The sequence below is a fragment of the Vombatus ursinus genome, unplaced genomic scaffold, assembly GCF_900497805.2.
Source record: "Vombatus ursinus unplaced genomic scaffold, bare-nosed wombat genome assembly UNPS02014460.1, whole genome shotgun sequence".
Lineage (NCBI taxonomy): Eukaryota > Metazoa > Chordata > Mammalia > Diprotodontia > Vombatidae > Vombatus > Vombatus ursinus.
Window position 1 is genome coordinate 54,705 of NW_020954238.1, and position 16,022 is coordinate 70,726.

The window sequence follows — 16,022 nt, forward strand, 5'->3', positions numbered from 1 at the left end:
AAGAGCCAGCATTTATTTATTTTTTAACTCAAAAGTTTATTTTTGTAAATAGTACTTTATTTTTTTCCCAATTACACGTAGAGATAGTTTTCAACATTCATTTTTTTAATAAGATTTTGAGTTCCAAATTTTTCTCCCTTCCTCCTTTCCCTCCAAGATCGGCAAACAATCTGATATGGATTATGCATGTGCAATCATATGAAACGTATTTCCATATTAGTCGTGTCGGGACAGAAGACTCAGAACAAAAGGGAAGAACCATGAAAAACAAACGAACAAAAACAGAGCAAATAGCATGCTTCCATCTGCATTCAGTCTCCATAGTTCTTTCTCTGGATGTGGGTAGCATTTTCCGTCATGAGTCTTTTGGAATTGATTTGGATCATTGCATTGCTGAGAAGAGCTACGTCGATCATAGCTGATCATTGCACATTGTTAATAGCCAGAATTTATAAAGTGCATGTAAATATGTGTATATGTGTGTATATATACACACACACTACTTATATAACACGTGTTTATAGGTATGTGTTTATTTATCTATATCTATGTAGTTTACAAAGCACTTTCAAACATATCTCATTTTATATTCCTAACAGCCCTTTGAAGTTGGCGCTGTTATTTTTTACAGATAGAGGAACTGAGGCTAAGAGAAAGTGTTACATGAATTACCCAGGCTCCCACAGCCGATAAAGGTCTGAAGGAGGTTTTGAACTCAGGTCTTTGTGACTCACAGCACTCTACCCACTGAACCACCTAGTAGTAGGTAAAAAAAAGTGCTTTGGAACACATAAGGTAGGTCAGAGCTGAGAACTGTTAGTCTTCAGGAATTTCATAACTTTCTGGACCTTTGTTATTTGGGAAATACACTTTACCTTTTCACTTTGTTTAATAGTAGAGTCTCCGGACACCCATTTATGGCATGAGTGTGAAGGGAAGCTAGGGAGGAGAGGACCTGGTGATTCAGCATGGAGAGAAGACAGGGTGGAGAGCAGGAAGCAGGTGCTGCTTGGCCTGTGGAAGGGGACAGAAGGCTTCCTACAGTGAGTGAGCTCTGAACCTCAGCTTGGTTTGGGTCCAGTTCCCTTAAGCTGTCCAGAGTTGACTGATCTCTTTTCCACAACACCTGCTGGTCAACTTGATGTCCATATAATCCTTAGATCTCAAGATGTGCCTCCTGTCTGTCCAGCCCTGCTGCTCTAGGCAGAGATCCTCTGGCTTCTTCTCAACTCCTCAGGCTGTTCCAGTCACTGCCCAAAAGTATACCAATGCAAACGAGGACCAGCCCAACCAGGCTGATGCGAAAGAGATTGTGCACAGTATAACCTGGTTGGGTCGAGTCTGAGGGAGAAGAGGAAATGAGGCTGTCACTGACAAAAGAATATTTCCAGGAGCCCTAGAAACAGGAGGTCACCCATCTCCCAGCAGGCTCCTTGGAACCTGTCCCCACCCTGGTCTAAAACATGACTTCATCAAGAACAGGTCATCCTAGGGGCAGCTAGGTGGTGCAGTGGATAGAGCACCGGCCGTGGATTCAGGAGGACTTGAGTTCAAATCTGGCCTCAAACACATAACACTTACTAGCTGTGTGACTCTGGACAAGTCACATAACCCCGAATGCCTCACCAAAAAGGCAAAAAAAAAAAAAAAAAGGACAGGTCATCCCAGACTAAACATAATTCCTCCTTAGACAGTTACTCAGCAGTTAGGAGTCCTCCTCTTGGGGACTCTTTGAACACTGAAATTCTGTGAGTGTGTGTTTGTGACCCTCTAAGCTTCACATCCTTACTAGGTCTACAAGGCTCTGTCATTCGCTTGGCCTGATGCTGAGCTCCTCTCTGCTGAGGGAGTTCAGCTCTTCAGGGCCATTTCTGGCTCTTTACTCACATCCACTAAGCTGTCTTGGCCAGAAAGTCTCTAGCTGACAAGGACAGGCTGATCAGTTCGGACTTCTTTCCACATAGCTATGAGCCACATTTTACCTTGAACAGTCCAGAGAAGACAGGGAACATGCTACATGTAGGCTAAGTCTAGTTTGTTTGTCTGTTTTTTTTTTTTTTTTTTTTTTTTTTTTTTTGGTGAGGTGATCAGGGTTAAGTGGCTTGCCCAGGGTCACATAGCTAATAATTGTTAAGTGCCTGAGGTGGGATTTGAACTCAGGTCCTCCTGACTCCAAGGCTGGAGCTCTATCCACTGTTCCATTTAGCTGCCCTTGTTTGTCTGGTTTTTGACTTCTATACCTCTTAATAATTCAGAATTCATAGTCCCAGTTTACTTTGATTTAGGAATATAAAATTTTATAGAAAATAAAATATAGAAAAATAGAAATTTTATAGAGATATAAAAATAGGAAAAATGGAAAAATTATAGAAATAGAAAAATAGAAAATTTTTAGTTATAGGAATAGAAAAAAATCTATACCACCTGGGGTAATCAAATGTCCTTTGTTTCTGCTCACCACCCTCATGACTTTCCAAACCAAATCACTTTTCTCTAGTTAACACTGATAACTCTCTATTGCCCCAGTCATTAGCATGTAAGCTCCTCGGGAGCATAAACTGTCTTGCCTTTGAATGGCTACTCCAGACATTTGGCACAGAGCCTGACACATAGTAAACACTTAATAAGTCCATCCATCTCTTCATCCATCCACTCATTAACTTGGGTATTAACTCCCTGTGGGTTTTTTTTTTTTTTTGCATTTATCATTTCCACTGAGAATGTCATTCTCCTTGGCTGAGAAAATTGCAACAATGAGAGATGGGCAGTCTTCCTTTTTTTCTATCAGTTGTCTTCATTCTCTCCACTCTGTGCATCTTTAGGGCTTTTTTTCATCCTCCACTTTTCCCATCAGAGTAACACCACTCACGCATACGTTTCTGTTGTACCTCACTGTCCTCACATTCTGAGCATTACCATTCTTGCCACTATTCTAACTGTAAGTACTATGTTACAGCTTTGCAGTCATCCTGTGATCTGCCCTTGCTTTGATCTTCTGTCCAAACTGTGTGTCCTTTCCCATCTCAGCCTCCAGTGAGAACTTAGCGTGTGATGAGGCCATTGAGGTCCTGAGCCCAATCCTGACCCAGCGATGACTTATTTTAGTTTCCCCAACAATCACGTAGTAGAGACCGGAATGCTGACCTCAAGTAGTGAAATTACTAACTTATTCCTAGGTAGGCTGAAACCCCATTGGTGACTTCCTGCCCAAGTCTCCATACCTTCAGGAGTCTGAAGACTGGAGCAGATAAAAGTGATAGCCCGTCCACATCGTTATTTAAAACCTGGGCTCCTATTTCTCACTTAACTTCTATGGAAAGATTCCAGCTGTATTATCTGCAGAACCACTTCAAGACTCACCCTCCCGAGTTCAAATCTGGCCTCAGTTACATATTAGCTGTGTGACCCTGGGCAAGTCACATAACCCTGTTTGCCTCAGTTTCCTCATCTGTAAAATGAGCTGGAGATGGCAATGGAAAACCACTCCAGGATTTTTGCCAAGAAAATGTCAAATGAGGACATGAAGAGTCAGATATGACTGAAATGACTGAACAACAACAAATTTGTCTCCCTAACTCTAATTTTTCATCACTCTTGTCTGTCTTACACATTGATTCCAAAGGATTTCTCTTAAATCACAGATCTGACCACATGACTCCTTAACTTAATCAACTCTAGTGTATTTCTTTTGCCTTTAAAATCAAATATGAAGTCCTCTGTTAAGCTTCTAAAGTCCTTAACAATGGCTTAGAGGGAATCTTTCTGCCCTCACTGGACATTCATTGCTCCACTGCCTACAATCTGAGAGCCATCCAAACTGGCCTTCTCTCTCTAGTCTTTCCATGTGACACTCTTCCTCCTATCTTGGTATTTTTCCATTGGATGATCCCTCTAGCAGGAATTCATCCTCCTCTTACCTTGCTTTTGTTAGGCATGAGAATGAACCTCTAAATCTGAAATTTTAAAAAATAATTTTATTATGTTACTTGGCAAAAAACAGTGCTAGAAGTAGGTGTGGCTCCTGTCAAGTCTCTGAGGGGTTTACATTACACAGAGGTAATTAGCAGGTAAGTAGAAGCATTTTAATTTGGGGAAAAGCTTTGGGTGGGCCCAGAACAAGATCTGGGTGAGTTCTAAAGACTGTCTGTAGCCATCCTGTTTCCCCCATGACCTCTGAGGTTAGCTTGACCTTTACTGTAAATTTTTGGGTTACATGATTTCTAGTCATATAATGCTAGCTTCAAACACGATAATTAATACTTTCTGAACAATAAAAAATAAAACATTTCCCTACATTCTCATACTATCTCTACCTTCATTTAAGCCACAGATCATCTTCAAATAGCCTTTCCTGATCCTTCCCAATGTCTAGTGCTCTCCCTCTCAAACTGTCTTGATAATGACTTTCCATTAATTCGCATTTATTCATTTTGTATTCGTAATGTACATGTTTCTGCATTTACAACAGAATGTGAGTTCCTTGCATTTAGGGATTGCTCTATTTTTTGTGTTTGTATCCCCAGTGCCTAGTACAGTGCCTGGCACATAGTAAGTGCTTAATAAATATTTGTTGATTGATTCTTGGGGACTCAGTTTACTCTTCTGTAAAATGAGGCTAAAGAGACTTTTGGTGCCAAGATGACAGAGAAGGATAAACAAGGGACAAATAGGATGGAGGGAAATACACAGTTAGGTATCATAACTGTAAATGTGAATGGGATAAACTAACCCATAAAACAGAAGAGGATAAAAGAGTGGATTAAAATCAGAATCCTACAATATGCTATTTACAGGAAACACATTTGCCACGAAGACAGATACTGAGTAATGGTAAGGGGCTGGAGCAGAATCTATTATGTTTCAGTTGAATTAAAAAAAGCAGGTGTGGCAATCATAATCTCAGATAAAGCCGCAGGAAAAAAAATAGATAAGGAAGAGATAAAAAGGAATAATAGATAAGGAAGAGAAAAAAAAAGAGATAAGGAAGGAAACTATATTTTGCTAAAAGGTACCCCAGATAATGAAGTAATAGCTATGCATATATGCACCAAATGGTATAATATTTAAATTTTTAAAGGAGAAGCTAATTGAGTTACAGGAGGAAAGAGACAGCAAAACTTTTCTAGTGGGGGGACCCCAACTTTCTCCTCTCAGAACTAGATAAATCTAACCATAAAATAAACAAGAAAGAAGTTAAGGAGGTAAACAGAATTTCAGAAAAGTTAGATATGATAAAACTCTAGAGAAAACTGAATGGGAATAGAAAGCAATATATCTTTTTATCAGTGGTACATGGCACCTACACAGAAATTGGCCATGTATTAGGGGGCATACAAACCTCACAGTCAAATGCAGAAATATTAAATGTATCCTTTTTCAGATGATAATGCAATAAAATAACATTAGATAATGGGCAGTGGACGGATGGCTTAAAAATTAATTGGAAACTAAATAATCTAATCCTGAAGTGGGTCAAAGAACAAATCATAGAAACAATCAATAATTTTAACAGCAATGAGACAACACAGCGAGCTTTATGGGATACAGTCAAAGTCATGCTTAGGGGAAAATTTAAATCTCTAAATGCTTACATCAATAAAATAGAGAAAGAGTAAATCAACACATTGGGCATGCAACTAAAAGAAAACTAGAAAAAAAAACCAAATTAAAAATAATTAAACACCAAATTGGAAATCCTGAAAATCAAAGGAGAGATTAATAAAATTGAAAGCAAGAAAACTATTGAACTAATAAATAAAACTAGAAGCTGGTTTTTAGAAGAATTCCAATAAAATAGATAAACCATTGGTTAATTTGATTTAAAAAATGAAAGAAGAAAACCAAATTTCTAGTATAAAAAATGAAAGGGGGTGAATTTGCCACCAATGAAGAGGAAATTAAAGCAATTATTAGGAGCTATTTTGTCAAGTTTATGTGACAATAAATCTGACAGTCTAAGTAAAATGGATGAATATTTACAAAAATGTAATTGGCCAGATTAACAGAAGAGGAAATAGAATACTTAAACAATCCCATCTTAAAAAATGAAATTGAACAAGCCATCAGTTAACTCCCTAAGAAAAAATCCCCAGGGCCAGATGAACTCACAAGTGAATTCTACCAAACATTTAAAGAAGAATTAATTCTGATATTATATTAACTATCTGGAAAAGCAGGCATAAATTAGTCCTATCAAATTCCTTTTGCAACACAAATATGGTGCTAATGCCTAAACCACGAAGAGCAAAACCAGAGAAAGAAAATTATAGACCAATTTCACTAATGAATATTGATGCAAAAATTTTAAATAAAATACGAGCTAGGAAATTACAGAAACATATCACACTATGACCAGATGGGATTTATACCAGATTGGTTCAATATTAAGAAAACTATCAGCATAATTGACCATATCAATAACAAAACCCACAAAAATCATATGATTATCTCAATAGATGTAGAAAAAGCTCTTGACAAAATACAATACTCGTTCCTATCATTCCTATGAAAAATACTGGACAGCATGAGAATAAATAGAACTTTCCTTAAAATAACAAGTAGCTTCTATCTAAAACCATTAGCAAGCATTATCTACAATGGGGATAAGCTAGAAGCCTTCCCAATAAGATCAAGGGGGAAGCAAGCATGCCCATTACCACCACTATTATTCAATATTATACTAGAAATGCTAGTTTTAGCAATAAGAGAAGAAAAGTAAATTAAAGAATTAGAATAGGCAGTGAGGAACCAAAACTATCACTCTTTGAAGATATGATGGCATACTTAGATAATTCTAAGAATCAGCTAAAAAAGTAGTTGAAATAATTAACAACTCTACCAAAGTTGCCGAAAAGAAAACAACACAAATTATCAGCATTTCTATATTTTACTAATAAAGCCCAGCAGCAAGAGATAGAGAAATTCCATTTAAAATAACTGTAGATAATATAAAATACTTGGGAAGTCTACCTGCCAAGACAAACCCAGGAACTGTATGAACACAATTACAGTATACTTCTCACACAAACAAGTTCAGATCTAAACAATTGGAAAAATATTAGTTGTTCATGAGTAGGCTGAGACAATCAAAATGACAAAAAATGACAATTCTACCCAAATTAATCTACTTATTCAGTGCCATACCAATCAAACTATTTTATAGAGCTAGGAAAAATAATGCAAAATTCATCTGGAAGAACAAAAAGTCAAGAACATCAAGGGAATCAATGAAAATAAATGTGAAGGATGGTAGTCTAGCCACACCAGATCTCAAACTATATTATAAAGTGGCCAATAGAGTGGTGCATCAGAGGAATAGATTAGGCACATAATACATTGTAGTAAATGACAATGGCAATTTTGTGTTTGATGGATCCAAGATTTTGGGATGAAAAATCACTATGTGACAAAAACTGTTAGGAAAATGAAAGCAGTATGGCAGAAACTAGGTATAGATCAATATCTCACACCATATACCAAGATAAATTCAAAATGTGTACATGATTTATACACAAAGGGTGACACTATAAGCAAATTAGGAAAGAATGGAATAGTTTATGCATTAAATCTATGGGAAAGGGATGAATTTAGATAAACAAGATATAGAAAGCATTATAAAATGAAAAATAGATGATTTTAATTTTATAAAATTAAAAAGTTTTTGCAAAAACAAAACCAATTTAACCAAAATTAGAAGGAAAGCAAAAAACTGGGAAAAATTTACAGCAAGAATCTCTGATAACAGCCTCATTTTTCAAGTATATAGAGAACAGAGTCAAATTTATAAGAATACAGGTCATTCTCCAATTGATAAATGGTCAAAGATGGCAAAGATACTTCCCATATCCCCATTTCCTTTCTTTGATTACACATGCCATTCTAGCCCTTACCTTGATGCTCCCCCCACTCCTCTCACACTGAGGCTTGAGAGAATTAAAATTATTTTGTACAATTTAATAATTGATTCTATTCAGTAATTGACTATCACGCATTACTGACACATTTTGTCAAGCCACATTTCTCCATTCTTGAGTTAAGCTAAGGAATTCAGTTTTTTCTTTGTGTTAGTTTGAAGGTGTGGTTCAAAGAGGATGTAGCTCCTGGGATATCCCTTGCTTTCTACAAGCCCCAACCAGCTTAACCTGGTGCTGGTGCCTTCTCCCAAAAGATACATCTCAATCCTTGCCTGTCCTGCATTTGGAGATCTGATCTCCTGCTACCACATTGAAGCAGGTGGTACTGATTGCTAGCAAAGATTACATGAGACAGGTGAGTCCTATAAGAGAATTAACATTTCTTTTTTGTCAGGGAGGGGTGTGATTAGCCACACATGAATGGCAACCCACTTTTCTTAGTGTACTCAGTTGTAATGTTCCCAACTACTCAGACTCCCTTCCTTTTCCGCATGACAATAAAAAGAGCCCCACCCCTTCTTGTTGGGTTGCTAACCTTACTGAGGTGGTCAGTCTGACTGATTTGTTAATAGTTACACATATCACTGTTAGTCAATTGGTTTCGCTCAGCATATGTACTTCAGTTTACCTATTGAATTTACTCATGATAGGCCTGTCTAAATTCCCCACCTTTCTCTCAGACCTGACTCCTGAGTGCCCCCACCCTTAGGAAGTAATGCACCTCCCAGTCTTCCTCCCTTCTCTCACTCACCGGTCACCCAGATTTCCAGGGGATCACTGGGCTCTGATGCTTTGTGCTGAAGTATCATCGAATGGTAGTAAATGCAGCTGTAGTTCCCTGAATCCTGGGCCCTCACAGCCAGGATGGGGAAGGAAGCCTGGGTCCCCACTGGTCTCTGTTGCTGTATGGGATCAGGGACACCAGCCTTAAACAGTGCAAATGTCAACCCCCAGAGGGAGGACCAGGTTGGCTGCTGACACTGGAGTGTGACGTGCCACCCTGGGGCTATCACAGGACCTGGAAGGGCTGAGAGCAAGGGCTTGGGGAGAGAACCTGCGAGAGAAAGATGATGAAACTGAATCAGGACAGCTGGGTTCATGGCCCAGCCACGATGCTAACCAGCTGTGCTCCCTGGACGTATTCCTTCCCCTCCCAGGGCAACAGTTTTCTGATCTGTCCTTTTCTTCAGTTTCCTTTTGGTTCCATCAGGGATGATACGTGATGCTCTCTAAGGTCCCTTCCAACTAACCAATGATTCCAGAAGAAGGAGACTTTCATATTAAAGGAGGATCCCCCACCTTCCAGTCCCCATCTCCATGGAGGGATCCTATCCTCTTTCACTTTCCTTCCCTTGCCTCCTCCCCAGCCCCAGGCCATACCCAAGCCCATCCAGGATGACTGGCCAACAGGAAAACCCATTTCCTTTCTGAGCTCCCTTCCTCTCTTCCCCTGGCCTTCCTCCTTTACCCCCTCTTGGGGCAGCCCTAAACCCACATGAGCTTTACTGCTCATAGGACTTGGGTGAGATGGGAGTCACCAACGTAGTTCCTTAGGTGAGATGGAGGATGACTGGTCCTTGCTGCCCTTCAGTCCCCTGGCAGTGTTAACTTATTGACGTGCACTAGGGAGCCCTCTGCTGAGCCCTTAGTCCTTGCAGGCCATTCCAGCTGCCCCGGAGCTGACCTCTCTTTTCTGGGTTGTGCCCTCCATTCAACTGTAAGATCCTTGAGACCAGGCATTGTCTTGGTTCTCCATCTGTAGCCCCAGAGTTTAGCAGAGTGGCTACCACATAGGAAGTGCTTAACATAGGTTTTGTTTTCGCTTCTCCCCTTTCGACTGGGATCTTTGACTGTAGGAAGATCCACTTTGATCTCTGATCTGCCCCTTCATCTCTCACCTGGTCAATGGACTCCTGAGGCAGGTTCAGGACCTAGGCTAATGCCAAAGGTCACAACATGGTCTGGGTTCTAGCCCCACTTTCTGTATCACCTTGGGTAAATAACTTCCCCTAATCTGGACTCAGACTCCTTTATTGTTGGTGCAAGGGGCAGCCCCTTTCCAACTCTGATGCTTGCCAATTCTACTCCTGACTCACCTCTCCCCTCCATTCCTCTCCCTCCCAGCTTTGACTATAAAGGACTCATCTCCTCTGGGACCCCAGAGTTTCACTGGTTCTCAGAGGAAAGATGTCTTCAGGGCCACAGTTTCCTTTGGTCCGACAGGGCCCTTGTGCTGGAGAGAGGGACGTGTCTGACCTATAGGTACTCTTGGCCACTTCTCTTCTCACCTGTAACCAATAGCTCCAGGCCATCACTGGGCTTTGACATCATGCCGGGGGGTTCTGTCTCAGAGTAGGTGCATGTATAGCTCCCAGCATCCTCAGCCCTGATGGACAGGAGGGAAAATGCAGCCTGGATCTCTGCTGGGATCTGGTGTTGTAAGGGCTTTAGGGTCCCAGCCTTAAGCAAGGTAAATTTCACTTCCTGAAGGTCTGCCTGGGGAGGCCGCCAACACCAGAGGGTCACGTTCCCTCCTGGGGACACCATAGGACTTGGCCGGGCCAAGAGAGAGGGTTTGGGGAGATATCCTAGGAAAGAAGGAAGCACCAGAGATTAAAGGGGGAAGCCCCTGGCCCCATCCCTAGCCCTCAGTGGCACTCAGTGTAGTTCTGAGAAGAGGAGAAATAGAAGCAGCTCAGGGTCTGTCCTATCTCCCTGCCCCCACCCCTGGGTCCTGCAGGGGGCTGGGGAGAACCCTCTCTCCCTCTCTCCCTTTATTGGGGAGACCAGGTGAAAGCAGGCCTTGGGGGGTCCTGCAGCTTTCCAGGGTAGAGTCTCCTCCCAGGTGACCACTCGTCCCACCCCCCCATCTCTGTGGGGCACCTATAGAGTGGTCTTGGGTCTCGTCTCATCACCTGTCACCAACAGGTCCAGGATCTCACTGGGCTCCGACATCCTGTGGGGGGCATTGATTTCATAGTAAAGGCAGTTGTAACTCCCGGTGTTCTCAGCACTCACAGATGGCAGGGAGAAGTCAGCCTGAGTCCCCCCAAGACTTTGGCTTTGTACGGGCTCTGTGGTCCCCACTTTCATCAGAGCAAACCTCAGCCCCTGGAGGGAAGACTGGGCAGGCTGCCAGCACCGCAACGTCACATTCCACCCTGGCGCCACCATGGCTCTGGGCAAGGCACATAGCAATGGTTTGGGCAGGAACTCTTGGAGGGAAGGGAGATCGAGAATTAGAGGGGTAGAAGAGCAGAGATCTAGAGTTGGCTGGATCGTTAGACATAGCCTGGGCCAAGCCTCTCAAAGGATCATCGGCTCATAGACTTAAGACAGGAAGGAAGCTCAGAGGCCCCGGAGCCCAGACGTCTCATTTTACAGATGAGGAAACTGAAATAAAGAGTTAAGTGACTTGTCCAGGGTCACATAGTTACAGGTAGATAAGGCAGGGCTTGAACTCAATCCTTCCTGCTCCAAGTCCCACTTTCTATCCACTTCACCACTTTGGAGACTAAAAAAAGAAAAACAAAAAGAAAACTGAGCTTCGTAGAGCTTGTTCAAGGCCACAAGGTATTAATATATCAACAGATATTTAAGCACCTCCTATGTGCCTGGCCTTGGGCTAGGGTGCTGGGGATACAAAGAATGGAACAGTCTGCTTGAAAGGAGGGGACCTTCTAATATAGGAGACGAGTATAGACCATGACTATCCAGTGAGTAAACATTAATAGTAATCAATATTCATACAGAGTGTTAAGCTGTGAAAGCTTAAATGTGCACTAAGATTTTTGGGACACTGTGGTCCTCACCTTTTGGGAAATCCAGCAAGGTTTCATGCGAAAAATGGTGCTTGAACTGAGTCTTAAAGGGAAGCAGGGACCCCTGTGAGGCACAGGTCATGAGGAAGTGCAGTCCAGCCATGGGGGACGGCCAGGCCAAAGAGTTGGAGGTAGGAGATTGAATGTCATGGATCAATGTTTGGCTGCAACACAGAGCGTAGGCCAGGGAATGATGCCCAGTGGAGCTGAAGCGATTACCTGGGGCCAGGCTGTGCAGGGCATTAGCAGCTGGACAGAGGAATGTCTATTTTTCCCTAGAGACAAAGGGGAGCCAGCAATATTTGAGGAGCAACATGGTCAGAGCTGGATTTAAGAAACATTCACTTGGCAGCAGCGGTTAGGACGTGCTGAAGTGGGAAAGTGCTGAGGGAGGAAGGTCAGTGAGGAGAATGTTGATATAATCCAGGTGAGAAAGGCTGAGGGCCTGAAGCGAGGTGGTAAGCAGCTGCTGGAGTGGCAAGAAGAGGTCATATTATGGTAGAAGCAGTAGGACTTGGGGACTTATTGACATCTGGAGTGAGGGAGAGTGAGGAGGCCAAGAGAAGGCAGACCTTATGAACACAGGAGCCTGGAAGGATGATGGAGCCTTCAACATAAGGAATGACGTCTAGAAGAGAGTGTTTAGCAAAAAAGATACTGAGTTCCGTTTTGTTCTTTTTGAGTTTAAGATGTTTCTGGAACATTCCATCTGAAATGTCTAATAGGTAATTGGTGATGGGGGACTGAGGTTCTCTGTTTCTGTCTCCGTCTCTGTCTCTGTCTGTCTCTCTCTCTATATATTGATCTGGGAGTTGTTTGCATAGAGATAATAATCAAACTCATGGGAGGTAAAGAGATTATAGAGAGATGATGATGATGAAGGAAGAAGAGGAAAAAGAGAAGGGGGAGGAGCAGGAGATGCAGGAGAAGGAGAAGAAAGCCCAGGACTGAAGTGTAGAAAGCGCCCATAGTTAGAGGTCCATGATGGGTACGAGCCACTGAAGGGTGGGGGGAGTGATCAGACAGGCAGAAGGTTTCACAAAGACCCCAAAGAGGAGAGACCGCCCGGAAGAAGGTGATAGTATTCAAAGTGACATGCTTCAGAGATGTCAAAAGCCAAGGACTGAGAAAAGATCACTCATAAATTTGGACAGAACAGTTTCTGTTGCATGGTGAGCTGAAAGAGGTTGCAAAGGGCAGTAAATAACAGAGAAAAGATTAGCCCCCAGCACCTCCAAACCCCAATCCTAGGCTCTCTCTGACAGTCACCTTTCCTCCTACATGTACACTCCAACTCTGCACCATTCCCTCAAACAGAAGCAGGAGGCACAAGGTTGCTGAATGGTCCCCATGGCATCCATTTCATCTGCAATGTGTATGTGTGTGTGTGTGTGTGTAATGATGCTTGCTTGAGTCCACACAATAGTCAGCCATTAAACATTTTTTAATTGCCTACTATGTGCTATCTAGGTGGCCAGATAGAGTGCTCTGCCTGAAGTGAAGAAAACTCATCTTCCTGAGTTCAAATCTGGCCTCAGACACTTACTAGTTGTGTGACCTTGGACAAATCACTTTATCCAATTTGTCTCAGTTTCCTCATCTATAAAATGGGCTGGAAAAGGAAATGGCAAACCGCTGCAGTATCTTTGCCAAGAAAACCCCAAATGGGGTCACAAAGAGTGAGACACAATTGAAATGAACAACAAAAATGTGCCTGGCATTGTGCTAAGCACTGGGGATGCAAAAAGAGACAAAAATCAGTCCCTTCCCTCAAGCCCCTCGCACTCTAACGAGGGAGACAACAGCAGACAACTCTGTACAGACGAGCTCCGTACAGGATAAACAGGGAATGATGAACAGAGGGAAGGCTCTGGGATCGAGAATGGAAGGCTTCCTGTAGAAGGGAGCCAGGGCAGCCAGGAAGCAGAGATAAGGAGGGAGAGCATTCCAGTCCTGGAGCTGAGAGGTGGAGGGTCTTGTTCAAGGAAGAGGCTTCGGGAGAGCACTGCCATGGAAAGGAGGCAGTGGCTGGGGAGAGAAGGCAAGCCTCTCCCAGCCCCTCCCTCCCTCCACAAGCTGCTGAGCTCGGTCCCCGAAGCTCTTGGCCGTTGTCAGAGCATTGCTGTTGCTGCTGCTGCTGGTGTGAGTTCTCTGGCAATAGCCTTCCGACAGTCCTCCCAGCTCCACTGGGCTCCCAGCCCAAAGCACTGGTCTGACCTGTCACTCTCCTACTCCTTAAACTCCAGTGGCTCCCTATTACCCTGAGGAATGAAGATAATCTCCGCTGTGTGGTGTCTTCATAATCGTCCTCCTCTTTCTCTTTCCAGTCTTCCTCCACACTCTTCGCGCCCTCAGGCCCAGGCAGAGGGGTGTCCTTACTGGTTTGCCTGCTTCTGGCCATCCTCCCTGATGGGCACACACTTCCCTCCATCTCTCAGAATCCCTAGCTTTCTCCACAGCTCAGCTTCGGGGCCCCCTTGTACAAAGAGCTCCCTCCCTCCCTCCCTCCCTCCCTCAACTACCTTGAATTCATCTGGTATGTAATCGGTGCACTGATCTTTGCACACATTGTCTTCCCCATAGGAAAGTAACCTCTGGGAAGGCAGAGATCATTTCAGTTTGCTCTCTGTATTCCCAAAGGTTAGCACATTATCTGGTACATACGAAATGCTTAATAAATGCTTGTTGATTGGCTTATTGGACCTGGAAGGGAGGCATCTGGTCCAATTTCATGATGCTGAATGGTCAGAAGCCCACCTGGGGGCTTCTTGCCCTATTGGCAGCTGGGGGGTGCCAAAGTGCCCGGCGCCCTGGGTCTTGAGTTACCAAGACCTGAGTTAAAATCCAGCTTCTTATATCTCCTAGCTGTGTGACCCTGAGCAATTCACTTTACCTCTGTCTGCCTCATTTTTCTCATCTAGAAAATGAGGAGATTGGATAGTTTGAGCTCAAGAGTTCCTTCCATTTCCAGAGGGTCTGATCCTCTGACTCTCTCTCTCTCCTCTAGGATTGAAAAAGGGCAGGGAGAGCCTGGGAAAGACTGAAAAGGTTTCCTGACTCAGGAGACATACTCATGCAGCGATCCTGGAGATACGAGTTCCCCGAGTAGTCCTAAGAGAAATGAGACTCTCCCACCAAGGCTAGAATAGCTGGGGGACGTGTATCCCTTGGCATCCAGGAAGGGGTTAATGGCAGCAAATATCAAGGAATCCTGAATCAGAGCAAGGGGCCCTTGGGGAAAAAGGGCAATCAGGAGAGAGGTCAAGGGCCCTTCCTCCAACCCACCTCAGATATCAGCACTAGCTCCTTCAACGGTCCCCTGAACTCTGACTGGAAGGTGTTCTGCTCACACTGGCAACTAGACCTCCCTGAATTTTTGGGTCTCATAATCTTGAGTGGGAATATATCTTATTCTGGTCTCTGAACTTTTCTTTCTTCAAGAGCTAGAATTCTCAGTCTCCTGTGGCTCCCAGCATCAAGAGGTGGAGCTGGACACAGTCCAGAGAGAACGAGAGAGGCCGGGAAATGCTTTGGGAAGAGCCCAGATCCTAGAATGTGGGGAAGAATTGCTTTCAGTGTCTCTCTCCAGGGCAGGACCCAGAGACCTGTATTAAACGTCCTTCCTTCCTGACTGGCCAGAAGGAGGAGTGAAGGGGGGTGAAGAGTTGGAAAAAAGGACTCACCTGTCTTTGACTCCATCTTCTTGACCAGACATAGCCCTGTCAGAGAGACTCCGATTTTAGGTGGCTGCCCCCCACATCCTGTCAAGCACCTGTTCTCTCCTCATTTCCACTAAGTCATCTTTGGTCAGAAGAAGGAGGTGACAGGGCAAAGGAAATATAAGGGGCCCTCTCTATTCCCCAAAGCCCACTGCCCAGAGACCTTCTCACAATCTCCCTGCCTCTCCCAGACCATTCAAGGACTCACCAGAGCAGAGGAGGGCCATGAGTGCTGGAGACATGGCGAGCCCTCAGCAGGGTCTGAGGCTGCTTGGACTCTGATGTAGAGAGGAAACATGGGTCAGATCTGTATCCTGGATACAGGATGTGGTGGAAGGAGGTGTTGTCTCCACCCATCCAGGGCAAGGCCCTGTGCTTGACCATCTAAAATGCATGACACGTTGCAAATTTCCCTTCAAGCATTTTTTACTTTATTAGCCTCTGTAAACGTTTATTTAGCATACACTTGGTGCAAGGCAGGTCAGGCAGGAAGGTGTCCATTCAGCCCGGGGTTGTGCTACAGCAAGCTCAAACCAGCTTCTATTGTTAAATTTTCATTTTGAGCATTT

The 16,022-nt window shown here is 43.6% G+C and overlaps 1 protein-coding gene across 2 annotated transcripts; it reads right to left on the reverse strand.

The window, feature by feature from the left end:
• Positions 1 to 359: 359 nt before the first annotated feature.
• LOC114042448 (T-cell-interacting, activating receptor on myeloid cells protein 1-like) lies at positions 360 to 15,745 on the reverse strand. Of its 2 annotated transcripts, XM_027861137.1 has the most exons (6): positions 15,662 to 15,745; positions 15,418 to 15,453; positions 10,829 to 11,128; positions 10,202 to 10,501; positions 8,665 to 8,967; positions 360 to 1,341 (listed from the first exon to the last, which is right to left on the reverse strand). In XM_027861137.1, the coding sequence occupies exons 1-6, from the start codon at positions 15,693 to 15,695 to the stop codon at positions 1,226 to 1,228; spliced, it is 1,089 nt and encodes a 362-aa protein (XP_027716938.1). In that variant the 5' UTR covers positions 15,696 to 15,745; the 3' UTR covers positions 360 to 1,225. The 2 variants fall into 2 exon arrangements, with proteins under 2 accessions (XP_027716938.1, XP_027716940.1); XM_027861139.1 differs by lacking the exon at positions 15,418 to 15,453 and having other exon boundaries at positions 15,662 to 15,744.
• Between the last annotated feature and the right edge of the window lie 277 nt (positions 15,746 to 16,022).

What these genes read in the sequence shown, in the direction of transcription:
- LOC114042448 (XM_027861137.1), bottom strand. Translation starts at nt 15,695, where the DNA reads ATGTCTCCAGCACTCATGGCCCTCCTCTGCTCTG. An exon ending in GAAGATGGAGTCAAAGACAG is followed by an intron (nt 11,129 to 15,417) that starts GTGAGTCCTTTT and finishes CTTCCCTCCAAG; the next exon opens with AGTTCCTGCCCAAACCATTG. An exon ending in CCTGGACCTGTTGGTGACAG is followed by an intron (nt 10,502 to 10,828) that starts GTGATGAGACGA and finishes CTTCTTTCCTAG; the next exon opens with GATATCTCCCCAAACCCTCT.